This window comes from Macaca mulatta, chromosome X (assembly GCF_049350105.2).
Source record: "Macaca mulatta isolate MMU2019108-1 chromosome X, T2T-MMU8v2.0, whole genome shotgun sequence".
NCBI classification, from domain to species: Eukaryota; Metazoa; Chordata; class Mammalia; order Primates; family Cercopithecidae; genus Macaca; species Macaca mulatta.
In genome coordinates this window covers 24,475,639-24,491,241 of record NC_133426.1, presented here as the reverse complement: position 1 = coordinate 24,491,241, position 15,603 = coordinate 24,475,639, and the positions used below count along the sequence as shown (strand labels likewise).

Below are 15,603 nucleotides of genomic sequence, written 5' to 3'. Positions count from 1 at the left end.
GTGCTGCATCAAGTTGGGCCATCATTTCAACGGATCCAGTGAACAAATCTGGAGGAAATAATGTGCCCAGGACTTGGGTATGGTTTCGTTTTGTTTCTGTTTTAGTTCACTACCTGGTACTTACCTCTGCAGCGTGGCTTACCTTTGATGGCCAATCCCAGCCTCTTTTGGGGAATCATCTGTGCAAGACAAGAATAAGGATAAGGGCCCAGTGCAGTGGCTCATGCCTGTAATCCCAGCACTTTGGGAGGCTGAGGAGGGTGAATCACCTAAGGTTGGGGGTTTGAGACCATCCTGACCAACATGGTGAAACCCTGTCTCCACTAAAAGTACAAAATTAACCGGGAATGGTGGCGCGTGCCTGTAATCCCAGCTACTCAGGAGGCTGAGGCAGGAGAATCGCTTGAACCTGGGAGGTGGAGGTTGTAGTGAGCCGAGATCGCACCATTGCACTCCAGCCTGGGCAACAAGAGTGAAACTCTGTCTCAAACAAACAAACAAAAAAAGAATGAGGATGAGGATGAGGACAGCCAGGCTTGGTGGCTCATGCCTGTAATCCCAGCACTTTGGGAGGCCAAGGCAGGTGGATCACCTGAGGTCAGTAGTTCTAAACCAGCCTGGCCAACATGGTGAAACTCCATCTCTACTAAAAATACAAAAATTAGCTGGGCATGGTGGTGCACGCCTGTAATCCCAGCTACTCGGGAGGCTGAGGCAGGAGAATCACTTGAATTTCGGAGGTGGAGGTTGCAATGAACCAGATCATGACACTGCACTCCAGCCTGGGTGACAGAGTGAAACTCCATCTCCAAACAAACAAACAAACAAACAAATAAGCAGAATGAGGATGAGGGGAAGCCACAAGAGGGAAGAAGATGGAAGAGCTAACTGTTTGGATCTAAAGAGAGGCTTTGCAGGGTGAGGGCTATCAGCAACTGTAGGGAGATATCTGATACAAATATAACGTCTATTTCCTTAGGCTCCCCAGATAGTTTTCGACTCAAGTTCCATGCAGTTTTCTCCCTATGGCCCTCTAACCTCTCTCCATGCTGAGGATGCTCTCCTAACGGTACTTGTATTGTTTGGAAAAAATAAGTATTGTTAATCTGAGTTCAGTCAGGGAAGCAAAACCATGATGAGCTGTAGAGGAAGCGATTTATCATAGGAATTAGTCCCGGCCCCATTGTGAGAGGGATGGGTGATTGGAGGTCCAGGAGGAAATTGGAAGATGGGAGGAGCCACCCACCATCAGTCTGAGAAGCCCAGCACATCCAGCTGTGCAAGTGGAAGGGGAAGCCGGTTGGGGAGACCTATGGGAAGCTGTTCCCACCTCTATGGGTCTGCAGCCAAGTGTTTGGTGGTGGCCCTGGGGCTCCTGTTTGTCAACAGGGTCAGCACTCAGAAAAAAAAATCTGGACACAGAGTGAGGGGGAGTGAGGACAAGCGGGATCCGCTTTCACCTCTACCTCTGTTTGTAACCATGCCTAACCACAACAACCTTTGGAAAGTAATGGCTCCTGCTTCACTCCCACCTCCTACATCTTGTGCAAATTCTTCTTTTGGTCATCTCTAACCCAACGCCTTCAGGGACGGGGATCCTGGGAAATGTGATTCCAGCTTAACAAGTCAGAACACTATGCACTACCACACTAGGAAACACAGTGTGGCCACCGGCAGAGCTCCCCCAGCCACTGGCAGGGTACCCAGATGGAGAAGATATAGGATGAATGAATGGTGGGGAGGGATTGGGGAGTCTGAAAAGCATCCTTCGACCAATCAGAGCACGTTTTACCGTCCTGGAGATTGAAATTGAGGAGAAAGCTACTAAGAGTTTTCCTGCTAGGATGGGACAAAGGATATCTTTACTTGGCAAAGGTGAGTTTAGGTGGAGCAGCTGCCTTCCCTCTGAACTGAGGTAATAGTCTGCAGCCAAAGTTTCCATAGCCCTTTGGTGCAGCTAGATTTAAAAAGAATCTTGTTCTCAGAAAGACTGAAGCACATGCATATTTAAAGAGTTCTTTTAACAGAGTTATCTGAGAGAAAATTACCTTAACACAAATTCCGAAGACTCCACATAGTTAAGATGCACAAATTCATTATCAATGGTGCTGAGAATAGCTCCTTGGAAGGGATAAAATGTTTATTAGAATCAATTAAAGTATGTTTGAGAGATTTATTTTCTCCATCTTTATTCTCCTATTTAAAGAAAGTGCTGAGTTGTATATTAACACTTCAAGGTCTCAGTCACTGTTTGTCTTGAAAAAAAGAGAGAGAAAATGTTTGTCATTCCAGGAGCATAATCAGTTGAGCCAGTGCACAATGACATAGTTAATTCACCAACGGAATTTGTTGCCATAGCTTCAGCGAGGGACGGGGTAGATTAAACAATAGCCTTTTTCACGACTGCAGCTTTCACCACAACCTGCCTGTCCCCACACAACAGGCCATCATAGCACTAGTTCAGAGCACAGCAATTGTCAATGAACAACAGCCCAGAGGGGACAAGAGGAGGCTTGTGGTAAATAAAGCAAGAGTCCCCCGCAACTCAAATCTCTCCTTATTCAATAACTGGGACACTCTGAGCTCCTCCGAGCTTATCTTTGAGCGCTGGGCACAGAGAGCCTGCTTGACCTTTGGTCAAGTAAGCAACAAAAATTTCATCCTGTGACTCAAAAGAACTCCAAAGGGAGGAGGCCTCCACAGAAGATAAAAAGATCAGGAGCAGGCATGGTAGGCCATCAGGAGTGCATCATGGAAGAGGACAATCGCGCTCCGCAATTGTGGCGCAAGGTAATGTGAATACTTTCTTACTGATTTTTGCCTTATTGAATATCAAAGTCAGTTCAAAAAGTAAAGTCCTATGTATCTGCGAGTGTAATGAATCTGTGCTAATTAGTAGTCGCACTAAAAATGGAAATATTATCTTCTCCATCTTAAGGTGATTAAAAAAAAAAAAAAAACAAAGAAAAACAAATTGTGACTAATATTTATTTATCCCCTTGCAGAGTATGTCAGCTCCCTGGATAGACTTAGATGACAAGAACAAATTTGCTTACTAAAAAAAAGGTCAGATCAATATGCTATGGGAGCCTGAGGGTATTGCAGAAATGTTTTAACAAAATGTTCTTTATCCTATCAAATGAGAAATTCTTCTAGTAGAAACGTCACAAAATCCTGATTAGAATATCCATTCCTTTTATTCTGAGATGGAGTTACGCTCTTGCTGCCCAGGCTGGAGTGCAATGGTGCGATCTCGGCTCACTCCAACCTCCGCCTCCCGGATTCAAGTGATTCTCCTGCCTCAGCCTCCCAAGTAGCTGGGACTACAGGCATGCACCACCATGCCCAGCTAATTTTTGTACTTTTAGTAGAGACGGGATTTCACCATGTTGGCCAGGCTTGTCTCAAACTCCTGACCTCAAGTGAAGACTATCCATTTCTGAATTCAATGTTATGCAACTGTCATGTAAGTGAGACCTCTTTATATGGTCTTTTCTCTTGGGGAGGGGGTGCCCGGGGAACATGTTTCTAGGGGAGCCTTGTTAAACTGAATGAGTTCTAGATAGAGAAAGTTTAGGCAGTGGGACAAAGTGTTAAGAAGGACCCCAGATGATGTGAAGAAGAGATCGAGGGCCAGAGGCAACTTCCCAACAACGAGGCAGAGGGAATTTCTTTGCTTAACTGTGAAGCTGGTTTCACTCCACTACCCTGAGAATGAACACTGGCCCTGCTCTCTCCTGTCCTGGCATCCCGTCAAAAGCTTCTCATGCCCCTTGGAATGGATATGGGTGGCTGGTTTAAGCACCATATTCCTCAGAAAGTAGTCTAGGTTCATATCCAGCAGACACTTGAGCTACATGACTGATTGATCATTTTGCCCAATTGGTCCCTTCCCCAGTTGCCTCCATGTTATCTTAAATTTGGAGAAATTTGTATTGTATATTGAAGACTCATGAGTTTTACTAGCTGATTGTATTGAGTTAATGGGGGAATCAGGAGGCATTGATTGATTGATTGATTCATTCATTCATTCATGCCTCATTTCAAAATTAGATTTGAAGTGGTGTCAAAACAACTAGAGTCGGGCCGGCCATGGTAGCTGACACCTGTAATCTCAGCACTTTGGGAGGCCGAGGCAGGCGAATCACTTGAGGTAAGGAGTTCGAAACCAGCCTGACCAACATGGTGAAACCCCCTCTCGACTAAAAATACAAAAAACATTAACCAGGCATGGTGGCAGGTGCCTGTAATCCCAGCTACTTGGGAGGCTGAGGCAGGAGAATTGCTTGAACCCAGGAGGTGGAGGTTACAGTGAGCCAAGATCGCGCCACTGTACTCCAGCCTGGGTGACAGAGTGAGACTCTGTTTCAAAAAAAAACAACTAGATTCAGTTCTGGACTGGTGCAGTTATGGAAAGTTGAGATGATTCTTCTATGTTCCAGTCATGTAAATTAAATCTGTGCAAATATCATTCCGTATTCCAATACCTTTTGCAAATTGAAAATAGACAAAGGCCTCTAATTTCATGGTCTCCCAAGTGTATCACTTATCATCATTATAATAGTTGACATTTTAGGGTGACATGCCCTGGACTAAGTACTTTCCATGCCTTATTTTATGTAATTATATTCAACAAAAGGACTCAAGCTCCTGACCACTTGCCTATGCTGCCAATTTATGCCTTGATTTCTCTATTAAATTGAATAGGCTTATTTAACCTCCTTGGGCAATTAAAATGGATTACATTATTAATGGTAACAATAATAAAGAAGTTATTTCATTAACATTTTTCTCATGCTTTTCGGTTCTCAGTGTACTTTTCTCACACAGGCAGGCTCAACTTCTGTAAATTAAACTTTCTGACTACCAGCCCTTTGTGTACTATACATTGATACCCCCAAGCTGTCACACGACCATTTCTGGTTACTGCTGGTGGTGCTACTTAACAGCCAATAGTTAAAAGCATTGCTGTTGAATATTGAATCTGAAAGGTGAAAATAATCATGAACTTAATAATCTTTTATAGCTCTCTGGGGATGGAAACTACCTTTAAATAAGAGAGTTGAGTATTTATTTTCCACATATTTAATTTTGGTACTTGGTTGGTACTTATTTGGAAATAAAAGAATGCCCAAACATTACCTCAATTCCTCTTACCCCAAATACTGTGATGTAGATATTATTTATAATCCTCCCCCCTGCTTTTTTTTTTTTTTTTTTTTGAGACAAGGTCTTACTCTGTTGCCCAGGCTGGAGTGCAGTGGTGCAATCATAGCTCACTGTAACTTCAAACTACTGGGCTCAAGTGGTCCTCTTGCCTCAGCCCCCCAAGGAGCTAAGACTGCAGGCATGCACTACCACACCTGGATGATTTTTAAATATTTTGTAGAGATGGGGGTTTTGCTGTGTTTCTCAGGCTGGTCTTGAACTCTGGCCTCAAGCGATCCTTCCACCTGAACCTCCCAACGCACTGGGATTATAGGTGTGCGCTACTGAGCCCTAGCCTATATTCCCATTTTAAGTGAGAAAATTAAAGCTCACAGAGCTTAATTGTCCAAGATAGCAAGGATAGAGCTGGAATTTGGGTTCCCAGCATCCAATTTCACTTTTTCTTTAAACCTACACTGTTGAATAAGGTAGCCGCTAACCATACACAGCTGTTTAAAATTAATTAATTGGCTGGGTGGGGTGGCTCACGCCTGTAATCCTGGCACTTTGGGAGGTCGAGGCAGATGGATCACAAGATCAGGAGATCGAGACCATCCTGGCTAACACGGTGAAACCCCATCTCTACTAAAAATACAAAAAAATTAGCCAGGCATGGTGGCGGACGCCTGTAGTCCCAGCTACTCGGGAGGCTGAGGCAGGAGAATGGCATGAACCCAGGAGGTGGAGCTTGCAGTGAGCCGAGATTGCACCACTGCACTCCAGACTGGGCAACAGAGCCAGACTCTGTCTCAATTTAAAACAAAAAATTAATTAATTAATTAAAATTTAAAATTCAGTTCCTCAGTCACACTAGCCACTCTTTTTTTTGAGATGGAGTCTCACTGTGTCACCCAGGCTGGAGAGCAATGGCATGATCTCGGCTCCTGGGTTCAAGTGATTCTCCTGCCTCAGCCTCCCGAGTAGCTGGAATTACAGGTACCCACCACCATGTCCAGCTAATTTTTGTAGTTTTAGTAGAGATGGGGTTTCGCCATGTTGGCCAGGCTGGTCTCGAACTCCTGACCTCATGTGATCTGCCCACCTTGGCCTCCCAAAGTGCTGGGATTACAGGCATGAGCCACTGACACCAGCCACATTTTAAGTGCTCAGTAGTTATATGTGGCTCGTGACTATTGTATTTGGACAACGCAGATATGGAAAATTCCATCATTGCAGAAAATTCTATTGAATAACACTGCTTTAAACCATAATGTCTCTTTTAGATATGTTGAGGCATGTCCTCAAAATATATTGCAGTTCTGTTACAAGTAATATGGATTTTAAATTTTACAGTAAAATCTCATTCATTTGAAGTCCCTTCATTTGCATAGCACCAAGTTAACTTTGATCTGCAAATTAATAATATAGATAAGAGTTAAGAAGATGGTTAAATGCACTTCAGAGACCAAAGATTTTTAAGCACCATCAAATAACTCCAGAAGCACTCACTTAGATGCAAGCAATTGATATGATAATTACACATCATTTTTATTTATTCATTAAAACAGGGATCCCCTAAGGTGCCCTTGTAGGAAATAATGTGGTTAGCCTTGTTATTTCTAGCAACCCTTCTGCTGTTTCGAAATTCTATGTGAAATCATTTTATACTACTGGTTTACCTTCCTCCTTGCCTTTGGATCACAAAGTAAAATGGTAGCATAAAACACTTTCACACTGAAATTTTGACTGGTTCAAGATCTAATTCCAAAGCCCTCACTTCTTCCACTATATTACGTGATTCCCTGGGAAAGGTACTCCTGTGGGCCCTGCATGGTGCCTGGTATGCATTAAGGGTTCAATAAATAACTGTTGATTGACTGACAGAGACAGTTCTTTCAAGAGACCAGTCATTGAAGTGGACTCCGATTTTCTACAGTGAATACATGTATCAAATGGAAAACTGCCTCCCAGTTTGTTCTTTCCTCTTTACCAGTCTTTGCTGCCAAGACTTCATGGTGACATAAGGGCTTCCTGTCTGTGAGAAAGAGATGATTCCCAGGCATTCAGCTTGGGGGAGGGGGAGTGTGATCTGGCCAGAGGCTTTGGAAATGAAATCTTCCAGCTCCTTCAGAAGTGAGAACAGGGTGGCAAACATGCTGCCTTCCCAGGCACCAGTCATCAGTTAGCTCCATCAGTCTTCAAATATGTGGGGCACATGTTCCAGGTCCCATGCTGGTTCTAGGTAATAAATAGGTGAGAAGAGAGAATGTTGAGTTGTTAGAGGAGAACGGTACTTGCATTTCCATAATATCCTTAGTGGAGGTGGTTTCTTACAGCTTGCTGGGACTGGTCATAGCAAACATTAATGCCATGTCTTTTTAGCAAAAATAAAACCCAATTCCTCAATTTAGCAGTGAGCATCAAAGGATATGGTTTGTCCCTTCCTTGTCTTCTTTAAGGAAAATTTTTAGCCATAGTAAGGAAAGAAAAATTAATAGAAACAATGTAAATGTTCATTAAATATTTAGTCCTTATTTGGAAGGAATTGAACAACTTAAAACTCTCCAAATTTATGAAGCTTAGATATCTGAACATTTTTAAAAAACCACTTAAAGGGAAAGGAGATATTATATTTTTACCCTTTTTTCTTTTGAAATAGAGTCTCACCATGTTGCTCAGGCTGGAGTGCAGTGGTGCTATCTCAGCTCACCGCAACCTCCATCTCCCAGATTCAAGCAATTCGCTGCCTCAGCCTCCTGAGTAGCTGGGATTACAGGCACCCACCACCATGCCTGGCTAATTTTTGTACTTTTAGTAGAGATGGAGTTTTACCATGTTGGCAAGGCTGGTCTTGAACTCCTGACCTCAAGTGATCTGCCCGCCTCGGCCTCCCAAAGTGTTGGGATTACAGGCGTAAGCCACTGCGTCTGGCCTTATTTTTACCTTTTGTTCCAAACATCAGTAGGCCTTCTTTCCTCTTATCTATCTCCCTGTAATTCCTCTACATGAGCCCTAATATTACAGGTATGTATGTGCACAGCCTTCAAGCTAACTCAACGCAGTTTCGTGTCCTTCAGAAACTATGGGGTAGGCTGATTTGAGTCCTCTTAACTCACTTAGTGGATGTATAATCACTGCCATAGGCTGCTCTGCTGACAGTTCTCACTCTGAACATTGACAGGTAGAGCAGAGGCTAATTCTGAATCTGGTTCTCCACTTGATCTTAGCCAAAAGGCTGAGAAGCGACGTGAATCTGGCTCTCTAGAGTGCACTAACCTCTTCCTGGCAGACCCTAGATCCCTACCCAATGTGGTCCTGTAATGCAAGTCTTGGTGACCATGCCTTCCCTAACTCCTCCTTGGCTCCCTGAAACAGCCCAATTACCATGCAAGCAGATGTGGAATGAGAGGCTAGACTTGTGAGTGTCTCTTGTGAAACCTGGGGTTTCCCCAGTCTTCCCAGTGCTGGGAACTATGGGGGAGAAAATAAGTCTCGTTAGTCTCTCTTATTTTTGTCCTTTATTCTCAATGACTTGGAGCCAGCTCTCAAATACTATGGGGTAAAGAAAATGGTGCAATTGGCATAAAATTAATTTTGCCCCATTCTCACAACGAGGCCTCAAAAAGTGAAATATACTTTTTATTTCAGTCCTGCCCCAGGTATTAGAACATTTTAAAGTTTTATTTGTCTTTCCATGAACTACAAATTCTTTCTCTGTCTCTGTCTCTGTCTCTGTCTCTCTCTCTCTCTCACACACACACACACACACACACACACACAGACGTGGAAAGAGAAAAGAAAATTTAAAAATTGGTAAATAAGGCCCAGGAGAAAGAGAAAAATAATACCTGTTTCAAATCTTTTTTCTTAGCTCCATTGATTTAAGTCATAAATAAAAGTACAGAATAACTTAATGATAATTTCTTTTGAAAGACTAACATGATAATTTTTAATAGTACCATTATATTTACCAAAAAATCAATCTTTAAGAGTTTGTCCTACGTATATCTTTACATATATCTTCTTGTTCTATATATCCTTTGAGAGTGGAGATGATCACATTTATCTTGGATGCATGACTTCCAACATGCTTAGTAAATGTTTGTTGAATGAGTGAAAGGAATTTAAATCACTGTTTATTCTGTATCCTCCTTGCCCAGAGGGACTCCTGAGTTTGTCCATTTAAGGTCATCTCTAGGCTGTTCAGGAGAATGAGTGGGTTTCAACCCAGATTTTGAGTGAGACATGGATCAATGTTGGATGGACCAACTCCAACTTGACCCCAGCCTCTAAACTGATCAACATTATCATTAACATCAACAACACAGATGTTGTGATCACTGTTTACAAGGCTCTCCACCTCAACCCTGCCAGACTTCTAGGGTTGTTAGAGGTTTCTGATGTCTGAAGGCCAGGTGAGACCCACCTAGAGATACCACAGATGGCCGACTCAACCTTCTACAACTCCTCAGCTTTCTCAGAGGTGGGCAGGAGCTGGGCCAGCCTCGAAGAGAGATAGGTAAGACTTGTGCACCTACCTGCCTCATAAATTTTCTTCCATGTGGTTATTACATCTTTCTTTAGGGTGGCAAATGAAGGACTTTCTTAAGTCTCACACGAAGAATTCAAGACAAAAAATGGAGAATTAATAAAAAAGCTCTGTAGGGCTTTCTCCATTATACAAGGTAGGAGAGAGTTATAATCACCAGGAAGTACACTAGAAGTTTTCTTACCCTCTACAGTGGGGACCAGTTGGTCAGTTAATTGAAAAATAAAATGGGGCTGGTCGCAGTGACTCACGACTGTAATCCCAGCACTTTGGAAGGCCGAGGCGGGCGGATCACCTACAGTCAGGAGTTCGAGACCAGCCTGGCCAACATGATGAAACCCTGTCTCTACTAAAAATACAAAAATTAGCCGGGCGTGGTGGCCTGCGCCTGTAATCCCAGCTACTCCGGAGGCTGAGGCAAGAGAATCACTTAAACCCAGGAGGTGGAGGTTGCAGTGAGCCGAGATCACGCCACTGCACTCCAGCCTGGGTGACAGAGTAAGACCTGTCTCAAAAAAGAAAAGAAAAATAAAATGGGTATAATGGGGACTCACTTAAAAATGATAAATGCATACATCAAACATTTTATTTAAATTTAAAATAAATATATTATTAATTTGCCAAACCTTTGATTGGGCCACTGATTAGAGCTCTGTGTTATATTTTTTATTAGGCAGACACATATGCACTGCCTATTACTTCCATTTTTAGTTTATTCTAAATTGTGTGAAAACTTAAGATATCTTCAAAACACTTTGAACATGGAATCCTAGGTGTTTTGCAATTTTGTCCCCTAGCTTTTATAGTTGTCTTGCCCTCACCTAATTCAACAGTAATTTTTAATTTTAATTTTTTTTTTTTTTTTTTTTGGAGACAGAGTCTTGCTCTGTCGCCCAGGCTGGGGTGCAGTGGTGCGATCTCGGCTCTCTGAAACCTCTGCCTCCCAGGTTCAAGCGATTGTCCTGCTTCAGGTTCCCGAGTAGCTGGGACCACAGGCGTGCGCCAGCATGCCCAGGTAATTTTTGTATGTTTAGCGGAGATGGGGTTTCACCATATTGGCCAGGCTGGTCTCAAACTCCTGACCTCAAGTGATCTGTCCGCCTCGACCTCCCAACGTGCTGGAATTACAGGCGTGAGCCACTGCACCTGGCCAGAGATGGGCTATTTTAACAAGAGAAATATAATCTGTTTGTGGAGCAGTGTCTGAATCCCCTTCATCTCAATCCTCCCCCATTGGTAATAGTTGGAAACAAAGACTAAAGAGCTGTCAGGAGATGGTACATCCTTTCCACGAGTTAATAAAGTGATGCCCCGCTTTCACAGTCTATTAATTAAGAAGGTAATCAGTGCATGCTTTGAGTTTGGTAAGTGAAACTTGAAGGCAATAAAATCAGAACACTACTTGGATTTTTTTTTCTCATAAAGAAATGAATAACAAATTAGGGCCACAGAGCTAGAGTAATCACATTTTGAATTTCTCCTGAGCATGTCTTTAATAACCTGTATGTGTTGGGTAAGAAGAACAAAGAAAGGCAAAGTTAATTACCCAGGAAAAGCTTCACCAAGAAATTTTGGTTACATTAGCTCAGGGTTTCTCAACCTTGGTATGACTGATATTTTGGGCTAGATAATTCTTTGTTGTAGGGGCTGTCCTGTGCATAGGACATAGGATGTTTAATAGCATCCCTGGTCTCTAATCACTAGATACCGGTAGTACTCCCCTTCCCCAAGTCATGACAACCAAAAATGTCTCCAGACATTGTTAAATGTCTCCTGTGGGACAAAATCACCCCCATTCAGTAGCTGAGAACTACTGAATTCACCATATACATTCCTTCTCATTCCCCATCCCCTGGAGCCCTCCAGGGTTTGCTGTGTGTGGTTTGTTTGTTTGTTTGTTTGTTTGAGACAGAATCTTGCTCTGTCACCCAGGCTGGAGTGCAGTGAAGTGATCTTGGCTTAGTACAACCTCCGCCTCCTGGGTTCAAGTGATTCTTCTGTTTCAGCTTCCTGAGTAGCTGGGATCACAAGTGCCCATCACCACGTGGCGGCTAGTTTTTGCATTTTTAGTACAGATGGGGTGTCACCATGTTGGCCAGGCTGGTCTCAAACTCCTGACCTCAAGTCATCCCCCCAAGCCTCGGCCTCCCAAAGTGCTGGGATTACAAGCGTGAGCCACTGTGCCCAGTCAGTTTACTGTTTTAAACACTTAGAATAAAACTTTTCAGATCAAGGCCATCTATCTACATTTTCCAGGGAATTATTTGGAAAGAAATCAACTAGATCAAAATTACTTGTACAGATAACAAGAAGGGCTCTTTGCATTTCTGTATTGAAAAGTAGCAGGCAAAAAAACAAAGGAAGATGGTCTAATAAAGGTATTTATTTAAGGCATTCAGCCAAACACTTGACTTATATTTAATCCCCACAAACCCCCCAGGGGGCATTAATAGCTTTATTTTATTGTGGAAGAAACTGAGGCTTAAAGAGGTCACGTACTCGCTCAAGAACACACAGTTTGTAACTTACTGGTGGAGCTAGAAATCTGACAGCAAAGTTTGTGCATTTGTGCATATTGCCTCAGTGTATGTACTTAGAATGTCATACATCTAAAAAAGCAAGGTGACCAGTTTTTATCTTTCTTAAAATATAATTTTTTATTAGGGAGAGCTTCAAGCATACACAAAATTAGACAAGATATTAACAGTACATTACCATTTGTACTGTTCATGTACTTGCCACCTACTTCAACAGTAATCAACTCATGACCAATCTTGCTTCATTTAGAGCTTCTCAACCTCAGCATAATGACATTTTGGGCTAGAAAATTGTTTGTCACGGATGTCAAGCACACACAAGACAAGGCAAGGTCTGAATGACTTGACTGGTAAAAGTATAATCACTTTAAGATGAAGACAGTTTATTACTTACATAGCAAAGAAAACAGTAGCCAATGGTGCCAGCTTCGTACTGTGCTTATCCCACATACCAAAAAGGACACTACAACAAAAGGGGCCAGATAACCTCGACTCCCATTGCTGAGGAGCCCACTGTAGATTGCAACTGTTTTTCTGTTCTGTAACTTTGTACTAGGAGGGGCAGGGCAGGAAGCCTCATATCCCAACCCAAACAAAGAGACTATTAGAAACTGCTTCATGACAGTTTCTCAGGGGAGATAAGGAGGTGAGTGGCAAATGGCCCTGGAGCAACTCCTCACAGGGCTCTCTGTTCCAGGAGAGCTTGTTCCAGGAGGCTCACAAGGCGTTCTCCAACACTCAGATGAGCTGCACGTCAAGCCTTTGCTTCTATGGACACATTCAAGGTCGTTAGGGTGCCATTATCTTACAGTGGACGATTGTCCTGTGCATTGTAAGATGTTTAGCAACATTTATGGCCTTCACCCACTAGATGTCTAAAGCACCCCAAGCCCCAAGATGTGACAAACAAAACTGTCTCCAGACATTGCTAAATGTACCTTGCGGCAAAATTGTACCCAGTTGAGAACCACTGATCTTGAGCTGTATTCACTCCTCACATCCAAACAACATACTTCATCTGCAAATATTTCAGTATGTATTTCTAAAATAAAGTTTTGAAAACATAAACACAATACCTGGTGGGGGGTTTTTTTTGTTTGTTTTTGTTCTTTTTTGTTTGTTTGTTTGTTTTTGTTCGTTTGTTTTTGAGACAGTCTCACTCTGTTGCCCAGGCTGGGGTGCAGTGGTGCAATCACAGCTTACTGCAGCCTCAACCTCTTGGGCTCAAACAATCCTCCCATTTCAGCCTACCAAGTAGCTGGGACTACAGGTGCATGCCACCACACCCAACTAGTTTTGCTTTTTTATTTTTAGTAGAGATGAAGTCTCACAATTTGCCCAGGCTGTTCTCAAACTCCTGGGCTCAAGAGATTCTCTGGTCCTGCCCTCCTTAAGTGCTAGTATTACAGGTGTGAGCGACCTCAGGCAGCTACAGTATCATTATTATACCTAAATAAATTAACAATAATTCCTTCATAGAATCCAGAAATTGTTGAAATTTCTAATTGTTTTATAAACATTGCCATTTTTACAGTGTTTTGAATTAGGATTCAAATAATACAGTGTACATATTGCAATTGATTGATATGTCTTTCAGATCTCATTTAATCCATAGGCTTCTTGCAATTTTTTGGTTGAAGAAACAAGGTTTGTTCTACAGAGTTTTCCACAATCTAGATTTCGCTGATTGCATCCCTGTGGTGTTAACATACTCCTTTATCCCTTCTGTATTTCCTGCAAATTGGCCTCAGATCAAGAGGTGTGATCAAAGCCAGGTTCTATTTACTTGGCAGACTATTTCATAGGTAGCACATGTACTTCTATCAGGAGTACATAATGTTTGATATTGCCTGTCTTTCTGTCATGTTAGCAGTAGTTGATGCTGAGTGCCTAAACCCAATCTTTCCTTAGGGGTTATAAAGTGGAGATAATTCATTACCATCTTACCTTCTTCATTACTCATTCTAAGACAAGATACTTCTCTTGTTTGGTGACCTAGAGGGACAGTTTGTATAGGAAAGTTTAAATAAAGGCTTATTTCCCAGTTTTCAAAATGCTTTTCTCTAGCATCTTTCAATGCAGACAAATGAGGCTTGGGGGTTTCTTTCGATAGTATTATGAACTCATGCATTGAAAAACATTAGATAGGTTTCAATCAATTGCAATTCTTATCCTTATTGATACTTAAACTTTTCATCTTTGGCTGTCAGGAGTCTCCTAAGTCCTTTTGACGATTTTTATCTTTTTTAAAAAAGGATAATAGAACTTTTATATTCATATGAGTATTGTTATCTTCACACTTTCAAATGATGACCAAAGACTTATTCCAAAAATGTTTTGAGCAATGGTAATACCATATGTGCTAGAGACTGCCATGGTTCACTGCTAATGGTTTTGTTCCTGTTGAGTTCCTACAATTGAATGGTGGAGTGAGGTTATCCAGACCATTTTGTAGAAATAAAGGATTATTTTTCTTTGAAGATATGCTTATACCATACTTGCTTACTCAAGAGAATATCTTCTCAAAGCAAGGGTGGACTTCTGTGAAAGACCATTGACCGCATATAGCTACTCTCAGACACCCTTAGTGTCCTTTTTTTTTTTTTCGAGACGGAGTTTTGCTCCTGTTGACCAGGATGGAGTGCAATGGTGAGATCTCGGCTCACTGAAACCTCAACCTCCTGGGTTCAAGCGATTCTCCTGCCTCAGCCTCCCAAGTAGCTGGAATTACAGGCGCATGCCACCACATCCAGCTAATTTTTGTATTTTTAGTAGAGACAAGGTTTCACCATGTTTGCCAGGCTGGTTTCGAACTCCTGACCTCAGGTGATCTGCCCGCCTCAGTCTCCCAAAGTGCTGGGATTACAGGCCTGAGCCACCACACCTGGCCTCCTTAGTGTCATTTGACATGGCCTCTCATCGGGCATTTTAGTAGACTAGGTGTTTAAAATGATTGCTTTTGGAGATATTGAAAGTTTTTACATAGCCAGCTTCCTGGGACACATACACAAATAGGATTTCTTACTCTTGATGCAAACAAAATAGAGATTCTTTTTTTCTTTTTGAGAGCCAAATAGTTTCTTTTTGAGAGCCAAATCCATGTATGAATAAAGTCTCTCATCATCTCTCCTTCATCACAGTGGTTCTGAACTTTTTTTTGTTCTAAACTTTTAAAAGCCCTGATGCTAAACCCAAGGACAATTAGATCAGTATCTTTAGGGAGCAGGAATCAGCCCTCAGTGTTTTTGAAAGCCCCTAAGGTGATTCTAATGCACAACCAAGGTTGAGAACATTCCAGAGTAGAGCAAAGAGGATAAGAGTCTTTGTTAAGAGATTAACTTAGACTTCCTGCTATGGTTTGAACGTGCC

The 15,603-nt window shown here is 42.2% G+C and overlaps 1 protein-coding gene across 1 annotated transcript in view; it reads left to right on the top strand.

Moving 5' to 3' along the window:
- The first annotated feature begins 2,434 nt into the window (after positions 1 to 2,434).
- The window catches only part of PCYT1B (phosphate cytidylyltransferase 1B, choline), a 113,028-nt gene continuing 99,859 nt past the window's right edge, over positions 2,435 to 15,603 (top strand). Inside the window, exon 1 of the mRNA XM_015127093.3 lies at positions 2,435 to 2,790. Within this exon, the coding sequence (XP_014982579.1) occupies positions 2,728 to 2,790 (63 nt within the window). The 5' untranslated portion in view covers positions 2,435 to 2,727. The remainder of the gene's footprint in view (positions 2,791 to 15,603) is intronic.